At 38.2% G+C, this 27,723-nt stretch overlaps 1 protein-coding gene across 1 annotated transcript in view; it reads left to right on the forward strand.

Moving 5' to 3' along the window:
* Dnah6 (dynein axonemal heavy chain 6) overlaps positions 1–27,723 on the forward strand; it is a 275,338-nt gene that overhangs the window by 143,291 nt on the left and 104,324 nt on the right. The window contains exons 39-44 of the mRNA XM_026413801.2: positions 14,090–14,247; positions 18,065–18,196; positions 22,470–22,641; positions 24,861–25,007; positions 25,488–25,561; positions 27,135–27,289. Coding sequence (XP_026269586.2) covers positions 14,090–14,247; positions 18,065–18,196; positions 22,470–22,641; positions 24,861–25,007; positions 25,488–25,561; positions 27,135–27,289 — 838 coding nt within the window. The remainder of the gene's footprint in view (positions 1–14,089; positions 14,248–18,064; positions 18,197–22,469; positions 22,642–24,860; positions 25,008–25,487; positions 25,562–27,134; positions 27,290–27,723) is intronic.

Below are 27,723 nucleotides of genomic sequence, written 5' to 3' on the forward strand. Positions count from 1 at the left end.
TATATCCACAATCCTAGATTTCGATGTGATTTCCCTTTGATGCAATGGGAATGCTTTTGAATTTTGAACTGTTTTCCATGTGAGGGTGATGAGATGGCATTTTTGAAAGAGAACCTTTAGCTTTCCACACCCATGCCCTGGCCCCATAATTAGTGAGGGCACTGGTGTGCTGAGACTTGAGAATGGTCCAGACCTCACTGGAGAGCTACCAGTATTATGGGCTCTGAGAGTAAGGGTGAGGAACAACCTGACATAACAATGTGGGCCTCAGAGCCAGATCTACGTCTCGCTGAAGGGGCCTGTATGGGGACAGAAGGAGATATGTCTCCTTGGAGTGGGACTCTGCTAGGTCTCTCCTCACTCTTGAGAAAAGAATTAAACTAGTATGACTCGCAAGTCAGTATGACTCTCATTGAGTGCAAAGCCATACCTATGCTTTCTTTCTTTTTTTTAGTCCATTATCATAACAGAATATCTGAGACTGACAAATTTATAAAGAGAAAGGTTTTTTAGCTCCAAGTCTTGGAAGTTCAGGAGCGTGGTGCTGGCAGCTGCTCAGCTTCTGGTGAGGGCCTCATACAGGTCAATTCTTGGCAGAAAGCAAAAGAGCAATCAACCACATGCAGAAGATAGAAAAGAGGGCCAACCTCCTATAATATAAACCCATTTATATAATAAAAACATTAATCCATTCCTGAGGGAAGATCCTTCATGATCTCAGATGCCTCTTTTTTTTAAATTTATTTTTTTAATGTTGGTTGTTCAAAACATTACATAGTTCTTGATATATCATATTTCACATTTTGATTCAAGCGGGTTATGAGCTCCCATTTTACCCCGTATACAGCTTGCAGAATCACATCAGTTACACTTCATTGCTTTACATATTGATAAACTCATGTCTGTTGTATTCTGCTGCCTTTCCTATCCTCTACTATCCCCCCTCCCCTCCCCTCCCCTCCCCTCTTCTCTCTCTACCCCCACTACTGTAATTCATTCCTCCCCCTAGTACTGTTTTTCCCTTTCCCCTCACTTCCTCTTGTATGTAATTTTGTATAACCCTGAGGGTCTCCTTCCATTTCCATGCAATTTCCCTTCTCTCTCCCTTTCCCTCCCACCTCTCATCCTTGTTTAATGTTGGTCTTCTTCTCGTGCTCTTCTTCCCTAGTCTGTTCTTAGTTACTCTCCTTATATCAAAGGAGACATTTGGCATTTGTTTTTTAGGGCTTGGCTAGCTTCGCTTAGCATAATCTGCTCTAATGCCATCCATTTCACACCAAATTCTATGATTTTGTCATTTTTTACTGCAGAGTAATACTCCATTGTGTATAAATGCCACATTTTTTTTTATCCATTCGTCTATTGAAGGGCATCTAGGTTGATTCCACAGTCTTGCTATTGTGAATTGTGCTGCTATGAACATCGATGTAGCAGTGTCCCTGTAGCATGCTCTTTTTAGGTCTTTAGGGAATAGACCGAGAAGGGGAATGGCTGGGTCAAATGGTAGTTCCATTCCCAGCTTTCCAAGAAATCTCCATACCGCTTTCCAAATTGGCTGTACCAATTTGCAGTTCCACCAACAATGTACAAGTGTACCCTTTTCCCCACAACCTCGCCAGCACTTATTGTTGTTCGACTTCATAATGGCTGCCAATCTTACTGGAGTGAGATAGTATCTTAGGGTAGTTTTGATTTGCATTTCTCTGACTGCTAGAGATGGTGAGCATGTTTTCATGTACTTGTTGATTGATTGCATGTCCTCCTCTGAGAAGTGTCTATTCAAGTCCTTGGCCCATTTGTTGATTGGGTTATTTGTTATCTTATTGTCTAATTTTCTGAGTTCTTTATATATTCTGGATATTAGGGCTCTATCTGAAGTGTGTGGAGTAAAGATTTGTTCCCAGGATGTAGGCTCCCTATTTACCTCTCTTATTGTTTCTTTTGCTGAGAAAAAACTTTTTAGTTTAAGTAAGTCCCATTTGTTGATTCTAGATGTTAACGCTTGTGCTATGGGTGTCCTATTGAGGAATTTGGAGCCCAACCCCACAGCATGTAGGTCGTAGCCAACTTTTTCTTCTATCAGATGCCGTGTCTCTGATTTGATATCAAGCTCCTTGATCCATTTTGAGTTAACTTTTGTGCTTGGCGAGAGAAAGGGATTCAGATTCATTTTGTTGCATATGGATTTCCACTTTTCCCAGCACCATTTGTTGAAGATGCTATCCTTCCTCCATTGCATGCTTTTAGCCCCTTTATCAAATATAAGAAAGTTGTAGTTTTGTGGGTTGGTTTCTGTGTCCTCTATTCTGTACCATTCATTGGTCCACCCGCCTGTTTTGGTACCAGTACCATGCTGTTTTTGTTACTATTGCTCTGTAGTATAGTTTGAGATCTGGAATCGCTATACCACCTGATTCACACTTCCTGCTTAGTATTGTTTTTGCTATTCTGGGTCTTTTATTCTTCCATATGAATTTCATGATTGCTTTCTCCATTTCTACAAGAAATGCCGTTGGGATTTTGATTGGCATTGCATTAAACCTATAGAGAACTTTTGGTAATATCGCCATTTTGATGATGTTAGTTCTGCCTATCCATGAACAGGGTATGTTTTTCCATCTTCTAAGGTCTTCTTCAATTTCTCTTTTTAGGGTTCTGTAGTTTTCATTGTATAAGTCTTTCACCTCTTTTGTTAGGTTGATTCCCAAGTATTTTATTCTTTTTGAGGATATTGTGAACGGCGTGGTTGTCCTCGTTTCCATTTCAGAGGATTTGTTGCTGATATACAGGAATGCCTTTGATTTATGCGTGTTGATTTTATAACCTGCCACTTTGCTGAATTCATTTATTATCTCTAATAGTTTCTTTGTAGACCCTTTTGGGTCTGCTAGGTATAGAATCATGTCATCTGCAAATAGTGATAATTTAAGTTCTTCTTTTCCTATTTTTATGCCTTTAATTTCTTTCATCTGTCTAATTGCTCTGGCCAGTGTTTCGAGAACTATGTTGAACAGAAGTGGTGAAAGAGGGCATCCCTGTCTTGTTCCAGGTCTTAGAGGGAATGCCTTCAATTTTTCTCCATTCAGAATGATGCTAGCCTGAGGCTTAGCATAAATTGCTTTTACAATGTTGAGGTATGTTCCTGTTATCCCTAGTTTTTCAAGAGTTTTGAACATAAAGGGATGCTGTACTTTGCCGAATGCTTTTTCCGCATCTATCGAGATGATCATATGGTTATTATTTTTAAGTCTATTGATGTGGTGAATAACATTTATTGATTTCCGTATATTGAACCAACCTTGCATACCAGGGATGAATCCTACTTGATCATGGTGCACAATTTTTTTGATATGTTTTTGTATCCGATTCGCCAGAATTTTATTGAGGATTTTTGCATCTAGGTTCATTAGAGATATTGGTCTGTAGTTTTCTTTCTTTGAAGTGTCTTTGTCTGGTTTCGGAATCAGGGTGATGTTAGCCTCGTAGAATGAATTTGGTAGTTCTCCCTCTTTTTCTATTTCCTGAAATAGCTTGAAAAGTATTGGTATTAGTTCCTCTTTAAAGGTTTTGTAAAACTCTGCTGTATACCCATCCGGTCCTGGGCTTTTCTTAGATGGTAATCTTTTGATGGCTTCTTCTATTTCCTCAATTGATATTGGTCTGTTTAGGTTGTCTATATCCTCCTGACTCAATCTGGGCAGATTATATGACTTAAGAAATTTATCGATGTCTTCACTATCTTCTATTTTATTGGAGTATAAGGATTCAAAATAATTTCTGATTATCTTCTGTATTTCTGAAGTGTCTGTTGTGATATTGCCTCTTTCATCCCGTATGCTGGTAATTTGAGTTCTCTCTCTTCTTCTCTTCGTTAGCATGGCTAAGGGTCTGTCAATTTTATTTATTTTTTCAAAGAACCAACTTTTAGTTTTGTCAATTTTTTCAATTGTTTCTTTTGTTTCGATTTCATTAATTTCAGCTCTGATTTTAATTATTTCTTGCCTTCTACTTCTTTTGCTGTTGTTTTGCTCTTCTTTTTCTAGGATTTTGAGATGAAGTATGAGATCATTTATTTGTTGGTTTTTTCTTTTTTTAAGGAATGCACTCCAAGCAATGAATTTTCCTCTTAGAACTGCTTTCAATGTGTCCCATAGATTCTGATATGTTGTGTCTGTGTTTTCATTTAACTCTAAGAATTTTTTTAATTTCCTCCTTGATGTCTTCTGAAACCCATTGATCATTCAGTAACCTATTGTTCATTCTCCAAGTGATGCATGATTTTTCCTTCCTTCTTTTTTCGTTGATTTTCAGTTTCATTCCATTGTGATCAGATAAGATGCATGGTATTATCTCTACTCCTTTATATTGACTAAGAGTTTCCCTGTGACATAATATATGATCTATTTTTGAGAAGGATCCATGTGCTGCTGAGAAAAATGTGTAGCTGCTTGATGTTGGGTGGCATATTCTATATGTGTCAATTAAGTCTAGGTTGTTAATTGTATTATTGAGTTCTATAGTTTCCTTATTCAGCTTTTGTTTGGAAGATCTGTCCAGTGGTGAGAGAGGTGTGTTAAAGTCTCCCATGATTATTGTATGGTGGTCTATTAGATTCTTGAACTTGAGAAGAGTTTGCTTGATGAACATAGCAGCCCCGTTGTTTGGGGCATATATATTTATGATTGTTATGTCTTGTTGGTGTATGGTTCCCTTGAGCAGTATGTAGTGTCCCTCTTTATCCCTTTTGATTAACTTTGGCTTGAAATCTATTTTATTTGATATGAGTATGGACACTCCTGCTTGTTTCCGCAGTCCATATGAGTGATATGATTTTTCCCAATCTTTCACCTTCAGTCTATGTATATCTTTTCCTATCAAATGCGTCTCCTGCAGGCAGCATATTGTTGGGTCTTGTTTTGTGATCCACTCAACTAGTCTGTGTCTCTTAATTGGTGAGTTTAAGCCATTAACATTTAGGGTTATTATTGAGATATGGTTTGTTCTTCCAGCCATAGTTTGTTTATTAATGCTATTAAACCTGATTTGTTTTCCTCTTTGATTATTTTCCCCCCTTTACTGTCCTACCTCCCACTGTTGGTTTTCATTGTTGTTTTCCATTTCCTCTTCCTGTAGTGTTTTGCCAAGGATTTTTTGAAGAGATGGTTTTCTAGCTGCAAATTCTTTTAACTTTTGATTGTCGTGGAATGTTTTAATTTCATCTTCCATCCTGAAGCTTAATTTCGCGGGATACACGATTCTTGGTTGGAACCCATTTTCTTTTAGCGTTTGAAATATGTTATTCCAGGATCTTCTAGCTTTTAGAGTCTGTGTTGAGAGATCAGCTGTTATCCTGATTGGTTTACCCCTAAATGTAATCTGCTTCCTTTCCCTTGTAGCTTTTAAAATTCTCTCCTTATTCTGTATGTTGGACATCTTCATTATAATGTGTCTAGGTGGGGATCTCTTATGATTTTGCACATTCGGCGTCCTGTAGGCTTCTAGGATTTGGGATTCTGTCTCATTCTTCAAGTCTGGGAAGTTTTCTTGTATTATTTCACTGAATAGATTGCTTAATCCTTTGGTTTGGAGCTCTGTGCCTTCCTGTATCCCAATGACTCTTAAGTTTGGTCTTTTGATATTATCCCATAGCTCTTGAATGTGCTGCTCATGGTTTCTTAGTAGACTTGCTGAGCTATCTATGTTCTTTTCAAGTTGAAATACTCTGTCTTCATTGTCTGATGTTCTATCTTATAAGTGATCCACTCTGCTGGTAGTATTCTCAATTGAGTTTTTAAGTTGGTTTATTGTTTCCTGCATTTCTAATATTTCTATTTGTTTGTTTTTTATTACCTCTATCTCCCTGTGAAATTGATCTTTTACCTCCTGGATTTGTTTGTCAATATGATCTTTCATTGTCTGATTTTGCTGTCTCATGTCTTCCTTGAGACTCCAGATCATCTGAAGCATGTATGTCCTGAGCTCTCTATCTGACATTCCATCTGTTGCAGCTATTACCTCTTCTAAAGTTGAGTTGACCTGCATTGCCTGTGGTCCTTTCTTTCCTTGTCGTTTCATACTGCTGGCGTTTCTTTCTGCTTGGTGAAATTGTTGTGTCTTTGATATTTTCCCTCTATTTATTTATATTGCTCTTGTATAGTTGAAAAATCACCCTTTCAGGGCAGGTAGTGGCTGTGATCCTCCTCCAATTAGTGTGATCCGTCTACCATGCTGGCAGGCCCTAGGTCTGCTCTGCTGGTCGGTCAAAGGTCCGCCTACCCAGCAGGCGCCAGGGGCACCTGTGTCACTCCGTAGGTTGCTGGGCCTAACCTCCCGATGGGTTGCAGGTTCACCTAGCTTGCAGGCACTGGGGGAGGGGCCTGTTCCGCCCCTCAGCAGGCTTTGGGCCTGCTCTGCTGGTGTTCACAGTCCCGCCTACCTTGGAGACACTGGGGGAGGGGACGGGCCTGGCCCTCAGCCGTCCGCCGGACCTGTCCTAGTGCGTCTGGTCCGTGTTCCCCGCAGGCGCGTGTAGCTGCTCTGTCACTTGGCTGGTTGCTGGGCCTGACCCGCCCACCCGAGGGTTGCAGGTTCGCCTAGCTTGCAGGCACTCTCAGATGCCTCTTAAAGGCTTCATTACCGAAGGAAGATGGCGGCGGGGAATGAGTGAGCCGCTCTGTGCTCCGCGCCACCGCCGCCGCAGCGTATGTTGCTGCTTCTTAAAAGAAGAAGTAAAGATCATCAAAGGACATCTGTCGACAAGGATTCAGCACCGTGTCAAGAAAAGGGCCTAGATGGAGTGAATCCGCCACGACTTCAGCACGAGCAGTAAGGCTGCAGCCCCCGAGCTGCCAGGCTCCCTGGGCCCCTTCTCACTCCCCTCTCCGCCTCTCCGCTTCGCTTCTCCCCCGCCATCTCTCCTCCCACGCTCACTCCCTAAATCTAGATCTCAATCTCTTTCCCCCATCCCACCCGCTTTCTCGCGTGCCCAGTACCCAGCCCGCGCGGGCCCCGAGGCGCTGCCTCCCCTCCCCCAGCCCGCACCCCCTCCACGGGGGTCCCGAAGGCCACAGCTTTGCCGCCACCGCCGCCGCCGCTGCAGCCACCGCCGCTGCCGCCACCGCTTTCCGCGGAGCACCTTAGAACAGACTCTTAACTGAGTAAAATGGAACAGCTGATAAGATGAGTGACAATTTAAATTCTAAATGATCCAACATGGCTGCGGACGCGGAGAGATCAAGTCTCTAACCCCTTCAGGACGCGGAGAGATCATGTCTCTAACCCCTTCAGCTGCACGGGCATAGGGAGAAGGAAACTGTCAAAATACTGTTCGCTCAGGACCACTAGGCACGGTTGAGCTGAAGTGGACCCCGGGCGAACGGTCTAGCCTTCTCAGAACACACCGAGCCCGAATTGGCTGCATTCTAGCTCAGGTTCGCCTGCTTCATGGACTCAACACTAATGATCCCACTGAAATAACTAGTCGGCCCGCCTGAACTCAAAGAGGTAAAAGCCAACTGAGCACCACAGCCAGACCCAGGGAATCAGGAGTGACGCAGGACTAGCGGTGCAGGACTCCCAGCTATTGCTATCACCAGTGCTGACAACAGGTCCCTTGCACCAGCTATCAGGGGAGTTGCTGCTACCTGAGGGCAAATAAATTCGCTGGGGGCCCTCAGCCCCAAGCCCTACAAACTTAGGGTCTGAGGGAGGCAAACAGAAAGGGTGTGCCCAGGCACCCATGAAAACAGGGCTCCCAGGAGCAGCAGACCTGGCGTGTAGTCAGTATTGTGGTGAGTGTCACAGGTGAGCGGGGTCTGGCTTGAGGAACCACAAGAGAAGGCCCTAGGCACTCAGGATTAGAGACCCACACAGTCTGGGAAGAAGAGCTGAGGCACAGTGATCGGTTCCCACCTATCAAGAAGAAAAGCCTGGCCCAGTGGGCATAGCTCCACCAACTGGATGAGAAGTTAATCGAGCTATATGACTGCATTTATTATTATTATTATTTTTTTAATGATTATTATTAGTATTTTTTTTTATTTTATTTTCACTTTTTGTTGTTGATGTAGTTGTTGTTCTTTAAGGTTTCTATTAATGGTTTCAATTTTTTTAAAATTCTTTTTATTTTATTAGTATTACTATTATTTTTTAAACTTTAATTTCCATTTTTTTACTATCATTATAAAATTTTTTCTTTTTTTCTTTTTTTTTTGTTGGTTTTAAATTTTTATTTTTTTTCGTTTCTTCTTTCTTTCTTTTCACTTTTTTTTTCTTTTGTCTTCTCACTTCTTTCAATTTTCCTATTCCACCTTCCTTGAATTCTACCTGCCTACACTCATTCTCTTTAGTGACTTCTTCCCTCCCCTTCTAATATCTCTCCTCCCCAGTATCACACTAATTGGAGGAGGATCACAGCCACTACCTGCCCTGAAAGGGTGACTTTTCAACTATACAAGAGCAATATAATTAAATAGAGGGGGAAAATATCAAAGACACAACAATTTCACCAAGCAGAAAGAAACGCCAGCAGTATGAAACGACAAGGAAAGAAAGGACCACAGGCAATGCAGGTCAACTCAACTTTAGAAGAGGTAATAGCTGCAACAGATGGAATGTCAGATAGAGAGCTCAGGACATACATGCTTCAGATGATCTGGAGTCTCAAGGAAGACATGAGACAGCAAAATCAGACAATGAAAGATCATATTGACAAACAAATCCAGGAAATAAAAGATCAATTTCACAGGGAGATAGAGGTAATAAAAAACAAACAAATAGAAATACTAGAGATGCAGGAATCAATAAACCAACTTAAAAACTCAATTGATAATACTACCAGCAGAGTTGATCACTTAGAAGATAGAACATCAGACAATGAAGACAGAATATTTCAACTTGAAAAGAACATAGATAGCTCAGCAAGTCTACTAAGAAACCATGAGCAGAACATTCAAGAACTATGGGATAATATCAAAAGACCAAACTTAAGAGTCATTGGGATACAGGAAGGCACAGAGCTCCAAACCAAAGGATTAAGCAATCTATTCAGTGAAATAATACAAGAAAACTTCCCAGACTTGAAGAATGAGACAGAATCCCAAATCCTAGAAGCCTACTGGATGCCGAATGTGCAAAATCATAAGAGATCCCCACCTAGACACATTATAATGAAGATGTCCAACATACAGAATAAGGAGAGAATTTTAAAAGCTACAAGGGAAAGGAAGCAGATTACATTTAGGGGTAAACCAATCAGGATAACAGCTGATCTCTCAACACAGACTCTAAAAGCTAGAAGATCCTGGAATAACATATTTCAAACGCTTAAAGAAAATGGATTCCAACCAAGAATTGTGTATCCGGCGAAATTAAGCTTCAGATTAGAAGATGAAATGAAAACCTTCCACGATAAACAAAAGTTAAAAGAATTCACAGCTAGAAAACCATCTCTTCAAAAAATCCTTGGCAAAACATTACAGGAAGAGGAAATGGAAAATAACATTGATAACCAACAATGGGAGGTAGGACAGTAAAGGGGGGAAAGTAGTCAAAGAGGATAACAAATCAGGTATAGTAACATCAATAAACAAATATGGATAGAAGAACAAACCATATCTCAATAATAACCCTAAATGTTAATGGCTTAAACTCACCAATTAAGAGACACAGGCTAGTAGAATGGATCACAAAACAAGACCCAACAATATGCTGTCTACAGGAGACGCATTTGATAGGAAAAGATGTACATAGACTGAAGGTGAAAGGTTGGGAAAAATCATATCACTCATATGGACCACGGAAACAAGCAGGAGTGTCCATACTCATATCTAATAAAATAGATTTCAAGCCAAAGCTAATCAAAAGGGATAAAGAAGGACACTTCATACTGCTCAAGGGAACCATACACCAACAAGACATAACAATCATAAATATATATGCCCCAAATAATGGTGCAGCCGTGTTTATCAAGCAAACTCTTCTCAAGTTCAAGAGTCTAATAGACCACCATACAATAATCATGGGAGACTTCAACACACCTCTCTCACCACTGGACAGATCTTCCAAACAAAAGTTAAATAAGGAAACTATAGAACTCAATAACACAATTAACAACCTAGACTTAATTGACTTATATAGACTATACCACCCAACATCAAGTTGCTACACTTTTTTCTCAGCAGCACATGGAACCTTCTCAAAAATAGACCATATACTATGTCACAGGGCAACTCTTAGACAATACAAAGAGGTAGAGATAATACCATGCATCTTGTCTGATCATAATGGAATGAAACTGAAAATCAATGATAAAAGAAGAAAGGAAAAATCAAGCATCACCTGGAGAATGAACAATAGGTTGCTGAGTGATCAATGGGTTTTAGAAGACATCAAGGAGGAAATTAAAAAATTCCTAGAGTTAAATGAAAACACAGACACAACATATCGGAATCTATGGGACACATTGAAAGCAGTTCTAAGAGGAAAATTCATTGCTTGGAGTTCATTCCTCAAAAAAAGAAAAAACCAACAAATAAATGATCTCATACTTCATCTCAAAATCCTAGAAAAAGAAGAGCAAAACAACAGCAAAAGAAGTAGAAGGCAAGAAATAATTAAAATCAGAGCTGAAATTAATGAAATTGAAACAAAAGAAACAATTGAAAAAATTGACAAAACTAAAAGCTGGTTCTTTGAAAAAATAAATAAAATTGACAGACCCTTAGCCATGCTAACGAAGAGAAGAAGAGAGAGAACCCAAATTACCAGCATACGGGATGAAAAAGGCAATATCACAACAGACACTTCAGAAATACAGAAGATAATAAGAAAGTACTTTGAATCCTTATACTCCAATAAAATAGAAGATAGTGAAGGCATAGATAAATTCCTTGAGTCTTATGATCTGCCCAGATTGAGCCAGGAGGATATAGACAACCTAAACAGACCAATAACAATAGAGGAAATAGAAGAAACCATCAAAAGACTACCAACTAAGAAAAGCCCAGGACCGGATGGGTATACAGCAGAGTTTTACAAAACCTTTAAAGAGGAACTAACACCAATACTTTTCAAGCTATTTCAGGAAATAGAAAAAGAGGGAGAACTTCCAAATTCATTCTACGAGGCCAACATCACCCTGATTCCGAAACCAGACAAAGACACTTCAAAGAAAGAAAACTACAGACCAATATCTCTAATGAACCTTGATGCAAAAATCCTCAATAAAATTCTGGCGAATCGGATTCAAATACATATCAAAAAAATTATACACCATGATCAAGTAAGATTCATCCCTGGTATGCAAGGTTGGTTCAATATACGGAAATCAATAAATGTTATTCACCACATCAATAGACTTAAAAACAAGAACCATATGATCATCTCGATAGATGCAGAAAAAGCATTCGACAAAGTACAGCATCCCTTTATGTTCAAAACTCTAGAAAAATTAGGGATAACTGGATCATACCTCAACATTGTAAAAGCAATCTATGATAAGCCACAGGCCAGCATCATTCTGAATGGAGAAAAATTGAAAGCATTCCCTCTAAGATCTGGTACAAGACAGGGATGCCCTCTCTCGCCACTTCTGTTCAACATAGTCCTCGAAACACTGGCCAGAGCAATTAGGCAGACAAAAGAAATTAAAGGCATAAAAATAGGAAAAGAAGAACTTAAATTATCACTATTTGCAGATGATATGATTCTATACCTAGCAGACCCAAAAGGGTCCACAATGAAGCTATTAGAGCTAATAAATGAATTCAGCAAAGTGGCAGGATATAAGATCAACACGCATAAATCAAAGGCATTCCTGTATATGAGCGACAAATCCTCTGAAACGGAAATGAGGACAACTACTCCATTCACAATATCCCCCAAAAAAATAAAATACTTGGGAATCAACCTAACAAAAGAGGTGAAAGATTTATACAATGAAAATTACAGAACCCTAAAGAAAGACATAGAAGAAGACCTTAGAAGATGGAAAAATATACCCTGCTCATGGATAGGCAGAACTAACATCATCAAAATGGCGATATTACCAAAAGTCCTATATAAGTTCAATGCAATGCCAATCAAAATCCCAACAGCATATCTTGTAGAAATCGATAAAAGAATCATGAAATTCATATGGAATAATAAAAGACCCAGAATAGCAAAAACAATACTAAGCAGGAAGTGTGAATCAGGCGGTATAGCGATACCAGACTTCAAACTATACTACAGAGCAATAGTAACAAAAACAGCATGGTACTGGTACCAAAACAGGCGGGTGGACCAATGGTACAGAATAGAGGACACAGTAACCAATCCACAAAACTACAACTATCTTATATTTGATAAAGGGGCTAAAAGCATGCAATGGAGGAAGGATAGCATCTTCAACAAATGGTGCTGGGAAAACTGGAAATCCATTTGCACCAAAATGAATCTGAATCCCTATCTCTCGCCGTGCACAAAAGTTAACTCAAAATGGATCAAGGAGCTTGATATTAAATCAGAGACATGGCATCTGATAGAAGAAAAAGTTGGCTACGACCTACATGCTGTGGGATCGGGCTCCAAATTCCTCAATAGGACACCCATAGCGCTAGAGTTAACAAATAGAATCAACAAATGGGACTTACTCAAACTAAAAAGTTTTTTCTCAGCAAAAGAAACAATAAGAGAGATAAACAGGGAGCCTACATCCTGGGAACAAATCTTTACTCCACACACTTCAGATAGAGCCCTAATAACCAGAATATACAAAGAACTCAAAAAATTAGACAATAAGATAACAAATAACCCAATCAATAAATGGGCCAAGGACCTGAACAGACACTTCTCAGAGGAGGACATACAATCCATGAGCAGGGTATATTTTTCCATCTTCTAAGGTCTTCTTCTATGTCTTTCTTTAGGGTTCTGTAATTTTCATTGTATAAATCTTTCACGTACATGAAAAAATGCTCACCATCGCTAGCAGTCAGAGAAATGCAAATCAAAACTACCCTAAGATACCATCTCACTCCAGTAAGACTGGCAGCCATTAGGAAGTCAAACAACAATAAGTGCTGGAGAGGATGTGGGGAAAAGGGCACTCTTGTTCATTGCTGGTGGGACTGCAAATTGGTGCAGCCAATTTGGAAAGCAGTATGGAGATTTCTCGGAAAGCTGGGAATGGAACCACCATTCGACCCAGCTATTCCCCTTCTTGGTCTATTCCCTAAAGCCCTAACAAGAGCATGCTACAGGGACACTGCTACATCGATGTTCATAGCAGCTCAATTCACGATAGCAAGACTGTGGAACCAGCCTAGATGCCCTTCAATAGATGAATGGATAAAAAAAATGTGGCATTTATATACTATGGAGTATTATTCTGCATTAAAAATGACAAAATCATAGAATTTGGAGGGAAATGGATGGCATTAGAGCAGATTATGCTAAGTGAAGCTAGTCAATCTTTAAAAAACAAATACCAAATGACTCCTTTGATATAAGGGGAGTAAACAAGGACAGGGTAGGGACGAAGAGCTTGAGAAGAAGATTTACATTAAACAGGGATGAGAGGTGGGAGGGAAAGGGAGTGAGAAGGGAAATTGCATGGAAATGGAAGGCGATCCTCAGGGATATACAAAATGTCATACAAGAGGGAAGGAGGGGTAAGACAAGATAATACAAATGGAAGAAATGATTTACAGTAGAAGGGGTAGAGAGAGAAAAGGGGAGGGGAGGGGAGGGGAGGGGAGGGGGGATAGTAGAGAATAGGACAGACATCAGAATACATCAGACACTAGAAAGGCAATATGTCAATCAATGGAAGGGAAACTGATGTGATACAGCAATTTGTATACGGGGTAAAAGGGGGAGTTCATAATCCACGTGAATCAAACCGTGTAATATGATGTATTAAGAACTATGTAATGTTATGAACGACCAATAAAAAAAAAAAAAGGCTTCATTACCTCTTAACATCATGTTATCAGTGTATTAGGAACAAAGCCACAACATGAGTTTGGGTGGGAACAAACCACAGTAGTTTTGTTCTGTACTTTCTAAGAAAAAAAATTTAATTACTAAATTGAATTTGTTTTCCCAGGGGCACCAGGAAATAAGCAAGTTATAATTTTTGTTGACGACTTAAATATGCCTAGACTGGATCGCTATGGCTCTCAGCCTCCCATTGAATTACTTCGCCAGTATCAAGATTTTGGTGGATTTTATGACAGAAACAAACTCTTTTGGAAAGATATACAGGTTACTTTAGGTTTTAAATCATTACTTAATGTGTTCAAATTTAAATGGCAAGGAAATATGTGGTACATTAGTTTTATATAATTGCCATAACAAACCACATAATTTTCTCATAATTCTGAAGACTGGAAGTCCAAAGTCAAGGTATCAGCAGGATCAATTTCTTCTGAAACCTCCATCCTTAACTAGTAGATGGCCACTTCCCCCTGTGTCTTTCCATGGGTATATTAATTTGCTTTCTGTTGCTTATAACAATACCACAGATTGGGTAAGTTCTAAAGAAAAGAGGTTTATTTTGGCTTATGGCTCTGATTCAGAAGTAAGGGGCCATATCTAGTGATGGCCTTCTTAATGGCAGAGTCCTGGGAGAGTGCAGGGCATTGCTTTAGCATGACATAGGGAATACATGTGTGTGTGTCATCTCTCTTCCCCCTCTTCTTATAAAGCCACAAATATTTAATCATGTGGGCTCCACCCTTTGACATTATCTGCTTCTAATTACCTCCCAAAAGGCCCACATCTAAACATCATAGTTAGATTGAATTTCTGCCCTCTTAATTCCTTATAGTGGGGGAAAACTTCCAACATGAGTTTTGGTAGAAAAAGATGATATTCAAACCATTTCATTTCTTGTCTGGCCCCTGAATCTCAAGTCCTTCTTATATACATCATTCTAATAATTCATTCCACCCCAAAAACCCCAGAACCTTAACTCATTCCAGCATTAATCACAAGCCCAAATTCTCATCTGAGATTCAATACAAACTGCTTCCAGCTGTGAGTCTGTAAAACCAAAGTTGTCTACAAAGGTGGAATAGGCACACAATGTACATTTCCATTCTGAAAGAAAGGAGTAATCAGCCCAAAGCAAGTCTGAAACCTAGCCAGGGCTGGCATTAAATCTTACTGCTTCAATTCTGGCATCCTGTGTATACCATGGGGCTGCAAAGCCTCAGGAAGCCCCAGCCACACAATTTGCTGGTTTTGTCCCACATAGTTGCTTTCTTGGGCTGAAAATTGATGGCCACAGCTTACCTAAGCTGGTATTGCACACTGCTCGTAGATATTCACTTCCTGGTGTCTCAGCTGAGGCTCCACTCCCATGGCTTCGTTAAGCATTGCTCCACTGGCAACTCTCTGTGGTGGCTCCCCTCACAGCAAACTTTTGCCTGGCTTCCCTGACTTTCTTTGACATCTTGGTGGAAGCTGCCATGACCTCATCACTCTTTCATTCTGTGCATAAGCACTGCGTGAATGCTGCCAAGGTCTGCCATGTTTTAAGCAGTGTCTGGGCTTACTTGAACCAACAGTCTCTGTGAGGTGCTTTTCTGGAAAACAAGGAACATAATCCTGTAGAGTCCCTGAGCAGTCCATGAATAGTACCCCCGGGGCTCCTACTTCAATGAAGTCTAGAAAGCTTCTGGGCCTATGATGGGAGAGGCAGCCCTATAGACTTCTGAGATGTTTTCTAGGCCTTTTTCTCATCTCTTAACAACTGATATCCCTGCTAATCTTAGCAAATGTTTTCTCATCCACATTTTTTCAGATTTTTTTTCTTTACTCCTTCCCTGATCTAGCTGCAAATTTTCAGATCTTTCCATTGTTTCATTTTGCCCTTCAATTGCTCTAAAAACAGCCTTAAATAGTCCTTCTATATATTACTTAAAATATTCTCCACCAGTTTTTCATCATTCTTAAATTTGGCCTGCCATAAAACTCTGGGACATAGACATAGTTCAGCCAAATTTTTTGCAATGATGACTTTTACTCAGATTTTCAATAGGATCATCATTTTCATCTGAGACTATTTCCCTGTCTCCTCATTTCTTGAGCCCTCACAAGAATCTCCATTTACAGAACTCTGAGTTTTTCTACTCAACTTCTCCAACTTTTCTACCTCTACTCATTATTCAATCCCAAAGCTGATTGCACATTTTCAGATATTCATTATTGGCAGCAGTCTCACTTCTTGGTACTTAATAATTTTCAGTGTTTGGCCATTTTATGTTGCTAATAACACTATAACACTGATAGTAAGTTATAAATCAAAATAATTAGTTTGGGCTTATGATTTGGGTCCCTAATTGAGTGGTTTCCTCTGTGATAGCTTCTTGCTTCAGAGTACTGGGCAGTGCAAAGCATCACATAACAAGACACTGAGAACATGTGTGTGTATCTTCTTGCCTCTCTCCCTGTTCTTATAAAGCCACCAGTATTCAAAAGGGAAGGTTTCACCCTGATGATTTTATCGAATCTTCATCATCCCCCAATGTCTTACCCTAAATACCATAATTGTATTAAGTTTCCATTCTCTTAATACCTCAAAATGGGGATTAAACCCCAACATGAGTTATGGGTAACAATGGACTTCCCTCTGTGTTCAAATCTCTTCTTATAAGAACACCAATTATTTGGAGTAGGGCTCATCCTAATTACATCATTTTATCTTCATCATCTTTGTGTACCCTATCTCTAAATATGGTCACATTCTAAGGTACTGAGAATTAGGATTTCAGCATATTATTTGGGGCTAGAAGACATAATTCAGCCTATAACAAGGCCTTGGTATTTCTTAAATGTGTAATGCAATTCATTCAATTTATATTGAGTTCTTGCCATGGTTGAGTCGGGAAATTCATAGGCAAGTAAGACAGTCCTCACCCCCAAGAGAATTCAGCTTTGGAAAATGGGCAGATATTTACAGTTCAGGGCAAAAGTCATGGGAGAGACAGAGGTTTGGATTGAGGATGAGAGAAGCCTTCCCAAAAGAGGAGATCTTGGAGTTGGGTTTTATAGTCAGAGCAGGTCAGAGCGAAGAAAGGCATCATTTTATATCTCAGAAGCAGGGAATGTGGGATATCATAGTGGTATGAAATGTAGCCCCAAAGCAGCAGGAGATACAGAAGTCACATCCCAGAAGGCTCTGGACCCATGATGAGGAATATAGATTTGTCCTGTATATGATAGGGAGTCTTGAGAAAAATGATATAGGGAAGGGATGGGCTAGAGAGGAAGTAAGACCAGAGGAACTACAGTACTAATAGCAGAAGAGATGAGGGTCAGTCCTCAATGTGATGATGAAGTGTACAACCAGCAGGTTCTAGGAGGAAGATCAGCAGGTCTCCTGGGGTGTGGACTCAGAGGGAGAAAGGCAGCTTAGGTTGACTGCCTTTCTGTTCTGGAAAGTGGGCATGTCTAGAGTGACTTGCATTTTACCCACAAAAGCAAATTATACCAAGCACTGTTCTCAGTGGCTCCCATTTAATCCTCCCAGCATCCTTATAAGATAGATTATTAAGATAGTATAATAGAGTTATTCACCCAAGAGGAAGGAAGACACAGCCCAAATTCTAGAATTTTCCTCTAACATATAGGCTATTCATTATACATATTTCTATAATCACTTATGTCTTTTCATCTCCATGGCCATTATCTAAAGACAAGCCCAAGGGATATTGGGAGATTTAAACTGGCACAGTTGCTGGTCTTCACATACTTATACTCTGTTCCCCAGTCTGCAGACTTCCCAAATAACCTTTTCAAAATGCAGCTCTGCTACTGCCAATTCCTTGTTTGATCTTAAAAACCTATTTAACAATCCAGGACTTTGGGTTTTATTTTCATACATGAAATGAGAATAAGAACAGTGACCTCCTGAGGTGGCCATGAGGATTAAGTCATTTAATGTGTACAAAAATTTAATGCAATTCTGGCTCATGGCAGGTCCTCAGAAAATTCTGGTTCTTTGTCTGCTATTGGGAAGGGCATATCTCATCTCTTTCTGTGGCTGGGTGACCCAAGTGAATTTCTCTCTCTGTAGGATGTAACAATCGTATCAGCATGTGCACCTCCAGGAGGTGGTCGAAATCCTGTGACCCCTCGTTTCATCCGACACTTCAGCATGCTCTGCCTCCCGATGCCCTCAGAGCACAGTCTGAAACATATTTTTTATGTGAGTATGAATTTAAACTTAGACAAGAGGAGAAAAATAAAACATGTCCTTAGGCTCCCACAAAGTGACCTACCATATTTCTAGGGAGCCCATATTTCTAGGGACCTTTTTTTGAGCAAGAACTAGTAGCTATGGACACCTGGAGAATAGTTAGAAGATGTTTGAATCTCTACCTTCTGTGTATACATCCTCAGAGATAAGTTTTAGGAATGCAAAATATTGTCCAAACATGATTTCTACCCATAAGGAAGGTTGTATCTTAGGCTTCTGCCCCTTAGCACTCTACACAGTTAGCAGGTCTGCCTACTGGCTAGCCCTCACTTGTATGCACATCTCAGACCTTACCTTCAGGTATATAAGAGTCCATTTGCATCAAATGCAGCACATGACACCCTAGAATGCTAGGGTGGTCAAGCTCAACACACTAAGAACTCATCACTTCTCCCACTGCCACTACTAACAATAACCCATATTCCTGAGTGGAAACCAGTACTATTTTCCCTATAGGGTTACTTTCTTGTCTTTTAAATGGAGAAAATAATGGTACCTAACCTGCAAGTGTTCAACAAAAATGTTCAATAAACATGAAATATTATATTGAACAGAATGATGAGAGAACATAAAGCAGCATGACTACAGCGTGCCATAACCAACAAGCCAAGGGCCTAGAGAAGATAGATTGTAAGCTGGGTCTTGGAGAAAGATGGGAATTATCAAGGAGGAAGAGATCCCAGGAACAGATGGTACTTAAGTGAATGCAATCACAGAAGCAGGAAACGGAAAATGGGCATGCAGGTCAAATAAGACAGTTTAGGTGACTAGTCTGGAGAAACTGACTTTGTCAGTAATCGTTCAATGGTGCCGGAATTATGTGAGCCTCTACATTTACCAGCATAGGCCTCTTCTTCCAATGGAGGCTGTCTTAGAGGAGAAAAGGGAGAAGAGCCAGCAAGTATATTCTTTAGAACATGCAGATGATTTTTTAAATTCACACTGACATAGCTTACATTCATGGGAAATTATTTTTAATTTGAATTTAATTTTTATATTTGAATTAATTCCAGTAAGTTAAAAGCTAATGCCAAAGTGATAGGTAAAAGTTTTTGGAGAATCTTTAGACTATGAAAGGATGGGAACTTATTACTTGTAATTACCATATCTAAACAAATGTGCCACTCATGAAAACATCATCCAGCAAGACCATCACAGCTGAAAACCGACTGGGATGAAGCTGCTGTTTCTCCCTGTGACTTACAGTCTTATAATTAAAACTCATACTGGTGTGGGTAGAAATAGAAAGGCAGTAAAACAGAGATTCTGGGAAATACTGGCAGGGACTGGATTTAGATAGGACACATACTTCCCTCTTTACCAAAGCAAGATATTTTACTTGTAGAAAAAAGGGACTTGCTATAGGCCCATGGATCTCAAACTTTAATCACAATCTGTCTAAGTTAGACCCAAGAGTTCATAGCCATCGCTCCCTATCCTTTGTCATTGAATGACAGTAGAAGGACCTGGGATTAGCCAAGAACTTAAGAACAGGACAATAAATAAGTTAAATTTATTAGCAACATATATAATAAAAATTGATTTATTTCTGTATAAAAGAGGTCTATGGGTCTAAATAGTATATACATATGCTATATATAAAAGTTTATAATTTGTAATGTAATATATAATGTTTTAATTGCCTATTATTTTTAAGCAATGAGATTAAAGTGCTTTCTTTAATTCTCTTTTGCAAGTTTGTTGAATGCTGCATATATGCAGGGGGCATATCACTAATGATAGGTCAAGATTTGCACAGATTTTGAGCCACATTCACATACACTCGAGTGTCTATTTATTGGAAGTTTATATGCTAGAATAAGTGTCCCTAGATATTATAAGGGCAAACTAAGCAATACACAAGTTAAATTGATGAAATTTACACTAAATTAAATGTCATTTCTAGTTTAGAAAGATTTAACAGTGGAATATCAGTCAGTTTTAAGTCACTATGACCAAAATACCTGACCAGAATAACTTAGAGGAGGAAAAGTTTATTTTGGTTCATAATTCCAGAGGTTTCAGTCCATTGATAGCAGACTCCATTTCTGTGGGCCTGGGGTAATGCAGAAAATGATAGACAAAGGGAAAAGTTGCTCAGCTTCTGGCAACCCAGAAGCAGAGAGAAAGTGAGGTGCCAGACAAAATATAAACCCCCAAAGGCATGCCTGTAGTGACGTACTTCCTCTAGCCATACCCTACCTCTTTACAGTTACTACCCAGTATAGTGATATTATTAATCCATCAAACAGATTAATCCACTGATTGGGTTGTTACAGCTCTCGTAATCTAATCATTTCATCTCTGATCATTGCTACATTGTCTCCTAAGCTTTGGCAGACACCTTATATTCAAACCATAACAAGCATTTTAAAACAAATTCATAACAAGTAATTGAAAACTATGATCAGTTCTATAAAATACTAATAATATCCTCATACCAAAGCTTCTTTCCCCAACTGTGAGAACTATGGCTTTATTTTATGTGCATATCCTTAATAGGAGCTCTACAAAACTGTCAAGCAAGTCGTGTAAACCACAAATAGAATACCAAGATATGGTTTTCAATAACTTCTATAGTAACCTGCTACTTTTAATTTATGAATACCAGTTTAATAGCTAGAAGTTCACTCATTAAAAATGTTTGTTGAGCACTTATCATGTGTCAGATGGCAGTGTATTATTTTGAACAAAACAGATATCATGTCTGTCCTCATGGTTCTTCCATCATGGAGAAAGATAATAAAAAAATGAATGAAATATACAGATAAATATAGTTACTAATATATATGTTAAAAATTTGTGATAGAGAACAGATAGGCTGAAACTTTTCTCATATTTGTAATGTAAATTTTAATTGTATATATACATATATTCCAATTTGTCTATTCTCCATTACACACACACAGCTGCATATTAACACCAAATTTAAAGATTGAGTTTGGGATTCTTCTACTCAAAACACTGGCCATGTGGAAAATGGTAAACTCATTTGGGATTCACAAAGGAAATACCTCAAAAAGACAGATAGTCCTTTAAAACTACTGAAACTAATATTCAGCAAGAAACACTGAACTTTGGTTTATTTTTAACTATCTCATATATGAGACCCAAATATGAAATCATAAGAAATAATTCATAACCATTAATCTACATTCTGAAAGCTTCTCTTGTGAGTAACTTCAAGATTAATGGTGATGAAAATTTATCTATTTAAAACCTATAATGGCTTTCCTGAGCAACTGTGGGTTAGAGACTAGTTAGGCTTTCATACTGTGGCAATTTATGTGTGAGAAATTCAGAGAGACTGATAGGAGAACTTATTTTAAATTGGGTGGTCAGGGAACGCCTCTCTGAAGAGATGACATGGAACCAAAAATATGAAGGTTGAGAAAGCACCTGCAAGAGAGAGCCATGTGGGAGTGGGTATTGGGAGGGAGGTACAGCAAGTGTGGAAACCTAAAGGAGGAAGGAGTATGGGCTGTTAAGGCCAGTGAGCAATAGGGACAGAGGAGTAAAATAGGGACGTTGGGGGATAGTGAACATCAGAAGATGCTATTTGTATCATTAAAAAGAGAGGAAAGTAGAAGTGAAGAGGCCAATGAATGAAAGGAGAAGGAAAGGAGTCCAGATGGAAGAGCAAAAGGTACAATGGGGGTGGTGTCATACAAAACCGAAGGACACAGATTCAAGAAATGAATTCAAGATTGTCAGAGGTAGAATCAGGGAGGTTTCAAAATGGACTTCCAAGCTCCTGATCTGAGTGAACCAGGGCAAGGCCTCTTACTGAAGGAGGGATGAGAGGCAGGGGAGTCTATACAAGTCACACTTTAAATACACATGAAAATGAAACCTATGGGCTTCCCGGTCATTCTCCCATAAAAATGAGAGAGAAGACAGTTCATTTCCAGATGAGTTTATTTCTTCAGTGAAGACCCTCTGGACTCACAGTGAGCAGAAGTCTAAATTACCTGAGAGTAGGGTCATGGTACATTCAAAAAGATTTTTATGAATGTTGCTCAAGCAGCCCAGTCACAGAAGACAAAAATGGGCTCCTTCTTGGGATCAAATTCTGAAATGATGGAAGAGCTTTGACATTCACATGTCTTTGTGTTAGAATTTGGTTTTCTAGTTATTGTTAGAAAACAGGATCATATCTAGAGTAATTTGAAAATAAATATTTGATTTAAAAAACGTAACCCTCTCATGTTTCTGGTTCTAGGCCATCTTAAATGGCTTCCTACTTGACTTTCCACAAGCTGTAAAGCAAACCGCATCAAGCATCGTAGAAGCTTCAGTTGAGATTTATAACAGAATGAGTATTGATCTCCTGCCAACACCAGCAAAGTCCCACTATGTCTTTAATTTGAGGGATTTATCCAAATGTGTGCAAGGTAGTGTATTAAACCCTCACTCTCTGATTTGCACCCTCCCTTCATGTTCTTTGGCGTAAACTCTCTTATTAAAATTGTGTGTACCCAAGTGTCTGTGACTCACCTAGAAATCCCATAGCATGTCCTCATACAGGTCACCCTTCACCCCCACCCCAGGCTGAAAACTTTATAGCTTTTTCAAACCACCAATATCTCTCCCATTTCTCACTCCCAATTCATGATCTTTTACTGAAAAAAAAATGGAAACAATCAGACCAGAGCTGCCTCATCTTCCAAATCTCTCAGACAACCTGCATCTTCCTTCCCTGTGCTGAGCTGTCCCCTGTTCGTATCAGGTGCCACCCTCTGACACTGAATCTTATCCCCTCTTGCAGGATTTTGCTCTTATAAATTTCTTATCTATTGGGTCATCCCTAACAATATTGCAAAAAACCCTGCTGTCATACTTCTTATCTTAAAAATTTAATTTTCCTTAGGCTCCATTTATCCCTGATATCATCCCTTTATTTATTTTCTCCTTTTAGAAAGACTCCTCAAAAAACGGTCTCACTTCACTATCCCACTTACTTCCCTCTAGGATAACATAACTTGTTTTCTTCCTCCTCCCCTAAAAATCTTCCCCTCTATATTAGCAGTTTTATCCAGGGGTTTACAAACCCATTTTTTCCCCAGAAAATTGTAGAATGTTGCTTTGTTTCCTTGGTGAACTTCTTCAAACTCGCTTTCTGGTCCTCAGACGTTGTCTAATCTAGTCATTTATTTATTGGCCTCCCTCATTGCCTTTCTATTTCTGTTTTTTAGATAACTTCTGAGCTTCAAAATTTAGGGCTCATTTTATCTCCAGTGATCGTACATCAAAGTATCTAGAAATTTCCAATTTTTAATATTTTTCTGCTTATTCTCATTAAAATGTCCTAGAAATTCCCCTATTTCTATAAATATTAACTGAAAATTATTAAAACTTTAAGCACTTCAAGAAATATACATGTCAAACACACACAAACTTTAGATGCAAAGAATTTAAATAAAGAATTATTATCTCCAGAAATTCCTTGTATTGCAAGGCAATGTGGACAGTACTTACTATGTTGTGTGTGGTACACACTCTGGTGCAACTGTGTACATGGTATATTGTGTCCTTGCCTCATCTGCACAGTGAGAGAAACCCTGTGTGAGGGGTCTCCATGCAGAAACATTTCCAGACAGTGCTATATATCACTGCTTTTGTGGTAACTAAGTGTACTCAGAGACATTTGAGTAGCAGCTATTAGCATTTGGTGAGAATTTAACATTGGGGAAGAAAGAGGGAAATGATGTTTTGAAAACAGTATAAACATCATGATAAAAGTTTGATAAGGTTGATAACATTGGCTTTTGGGGACTGGCTTATTTCACTTAGCATGATAGTCTCCAGATCCAACAATTTACTGACAAATGTTATAAATTCATTCTTCCTTGGCTGAGTAATACTCCATTGCATACATATATCACAATTTCTTTATCCATTCATCTATTGAAGGGCACCTAGGTTGGTTCCATAGCTTAACTATTGTGAATTGAGCTGCTATAAATATTGATGTGGCTGCATCACATAGTGAGCTGATTTTAAATGCTTTGGATGTATACCGAGCAATGGTATAGCCGAGTCCAATGGTGGCTCTATTTCAAGTTTTTTTGAGGAACCTCCATAATGCTTTCCAGTAGATTAGACAATGGGGAATGGAGGGTAGGGAGGAAGAATAGGAAAAGGAAATCTGACACAATTATCCTATGTACATATATGAAAACAACACAGTGAATCACACCATTATGTATATCTACAAGAATGGGATCCTAACTAGAATAAGATATATTCCATGCTTATATAATTATATCAAAATGAATTCTCCTGACATGTATAACTAAAAATAACCAATAAGTAAATTTTAAGAAGAAAGAAATATAACCTTTCTCATTTGGCGTACTGCCCACTGCCCACATGCTGAGTTAAAGAAAGAAATGGGGAAAAGGAAAAAAAATTTTTTGTCACATAACATATCCCAGTTTTGCTTCCAAGAAAATGAGTTCACCATTATTATATGTATGTATCCACTGGGGAAGCATTCATTTCTGCTAATGTTTGGGTAAATTTGGACTTCAGGATTTCCTAGTTAATTAAACTATTATTAGAGATTCCACAAATGTAGAATTTTCTCTTTTTTTTTCTTCTTACAAAACAGGTATCCTCCAGTGTGACTCAGGAACAATAAGAGAAGAAATGCAGATATTTAGACTCTTTTGCCATGAATGTCAAAGAGTCTTCCATGATCGTTTGATTAATAATGAAGATAAACACTATTTCTACGTTATTTTAACAGAAATGGCCAGTAAATATAAATCTTTATTTTGCTATTCTTTTTTCAGCAGAAAAGCAGTTTGATTTTTATAAATGAAAATTAAAATGGATTTATGAATTTTAGGTACTCATGAGAAAACATTATTTGATAACTCAAACATATGAAAATATTCTAAAATAATTTTACTGAAATTAAGGAAGGGCTACTCAGTAGAGACTTTTTAAGTATAGGAAGGAAAGTAAGAGAAACAGTATTTGTCTGATAAGATGCCAGGATAATTATAAAGTACTTCTTAATAAATATCCAATATTTATTATTTAGCAAAAGTTATTTTAAAAGTTATTATATATTCTTAATCTTAAATCTGGGAAATGATCAGACAAACTAAAGTGATATGGTGTTGATGTTGACATTCACACTAATTAAGACTTTCAGTTTAATTATATCTTTTTATTAAAATACTACATTCAAGGTTTTCATTATATCAAAATTGTTTTTGCTTTTTAACAGACAAACATTTTGGCATTGCAATAGGCCTGGAATATTTTTTGGTTAAGCCCATCATATTTGGAGATTTCATTAAGGTAAGTATATTGTATTGTCTTGAATACATTTGAAGGTTATAAAGCATTCACTATTTTTCAATTCAGATTCAATTTCATGTTCTGTAAGAAGTTTACATCTATGAAGATCAAATATCTAGGTCAAGTGTGGACAAATTATGGTCCCCATAAGTTAAATCCATCTGCTGCCTATTTCTGTAGACAGAGTTTTATCAGAACACAGTCATAGCTGCTTGTTTGTGTACACTTTATATGAATCCTTTTATACATTGTGAGCAAAGTGCAGTAGAAGCCACAGAAACCAGAAGACCTGTGACCCTTTAAAGAAAAAGTTTGCTGACCTTTGATCTACCTATGTTCTTTTGTTAATAGTTTGAATTAGAGAGTCATTAGATAATTTGATGTGGAGGAAAGTAGGGAAGCTTAGTCTCAACTGGAATCTTAGGAAACTTAATCAGTCTCAGAACTGGAATCCCTATTGAATTCTATGAAGCTGTTCAGCCCTACTTAAATGCTTTCAGTGATGGAAGGTAGGTTAGTTAACAGAATTGTCCTATTATTCCAGGGCCACCTGTTTAGTAGCAAAATTTCCCTTGTATTAACTTCCTTTATTTCCTTATAAGCTTCTCAAGTCTATCCCCCCATGTACAAATATTATTTATACTTGGTCCTGATTTTGGCCACTGGACCCTTCCTAAAATATATATTCCATCTAACCACCCCACCTTCCTTGACAGACAGCCCATTTTCTTTTACCAAGTTGATTCTTGATCAGGTAACACATTCCCAGTGTCTCTCCAAGAGGGCACTGTTCTCCCTAAGTCCCCAGCTTTCTATGTAGAGCTAGATACATAGTATGCTTCAATTAATACTGGTTCAACAGTGAACAAGCTCTTTATATTATGTGTCCATTACCTCATCACTCTGAACACCCCTCCAGATATCTGTCAAGAGTGTTATCACGTGAAAGATTAAAAAAAAAGATAATCTATTTGTGTGAAATACAACTTTTTAAATTTGTCATTAAAAATAAAATCCAAGGTTTGTTTCCAAAGATTGTATTTTCTATGTGTTTGTGGTGATGACATTATCTTGGGGGAATAAAGCAAAGGAAAAAGAAGAGATAGGCTCTTGCATTGCCTAGATATATTTTAGTAAAATCAAAAGTGTCCCCAGGGAAGTTGCTACAGCAGAGAAAAGACAGTCTCAATAATTTCAAAGAGGGACTCAGTTCCCTGTAATTGCATCTGATTTTTTATTCTCAACAATTTTTATAACTCTAGATGACTGCTGTGTAAAAACTACATGTAGTTGCCGCATGATTGTTTATAACGATAACAATCTGCCATGATTTTCAACTAGTTAGCTTTTCTAATGTCAGTAGACTGAAAGCAAAAGTATGGAACCAGAGCATGGGATTATATGAAAAATTAAATCCCTATTCTGTTTGTGTGTTTATTTTATTGCAAAGATTATTGAAATTGAAATGTACCACTTGAAGAAGTTAAATGAATTTCCCATATTATGCATGTCTTGTACTCTTACATATCAGAATTGATCCAACTTGATTTTTCTCCCATCTATCATCTTATAGTTTGGAGCAGATAGAGCTGATCGGATTTATGATGATATGCCTGATATGGAGAAAATTGCAAATGTTCTACAGGATTATCTTGATGATTATAACCTTATAAACCCCAAAGAAGTAAAGTTGGTGTTTTTCCAGGATGCCATAGAACATGTTTCAAGGTATAGTGCAATCAGGTGCCAAATTATGCATTGATTTTATTTCTTTTGCATTAAAAAAATAAAAATTAAGTTGTATAAAACTCTTTAAATTGCTAAGCATATACTAAAGTCTTTTAGCAATTAGCAATTTAGAAAGATATTCTAGAAGATATTTTAAATAAATATACCATGAAATTTCTGTGTAATTCCAGAGGTGATCACTTTTGATATATATATATATATGTGTTGTGTGTGTGTGTGTGTTTGTTCTATCTAGTTACAAAAAGGACCTGAGGTGGTTTACAGATGCATATAAAAAATAACCAAAGCTAATTGCATGCATGCCTAAAGAAAGAAGGGGTTCAAGATTGTAGCAAAACAAATAGAACCCTGATCATAGATTGGACAATTCTTCATGTTAAAAATGACCCTTCCAGTACAAGCCAACTTTTATT

Source organism: Urocitellus parryii, chromosome 12 (assembly GCF_045843805.1).
Source record: "Urocitellus parryii isolate mUroPar1 chromosome 12, mUroPar1.hap1, whole genome shotgun sequence".
Classification (NCBI taxonomy): domain Eukaryota; kingdom Metazoa; phylum Chordata; class Mammalia; order Rodentia; family Sciuridae; genus Urocitellus; species Urocitellus parryii.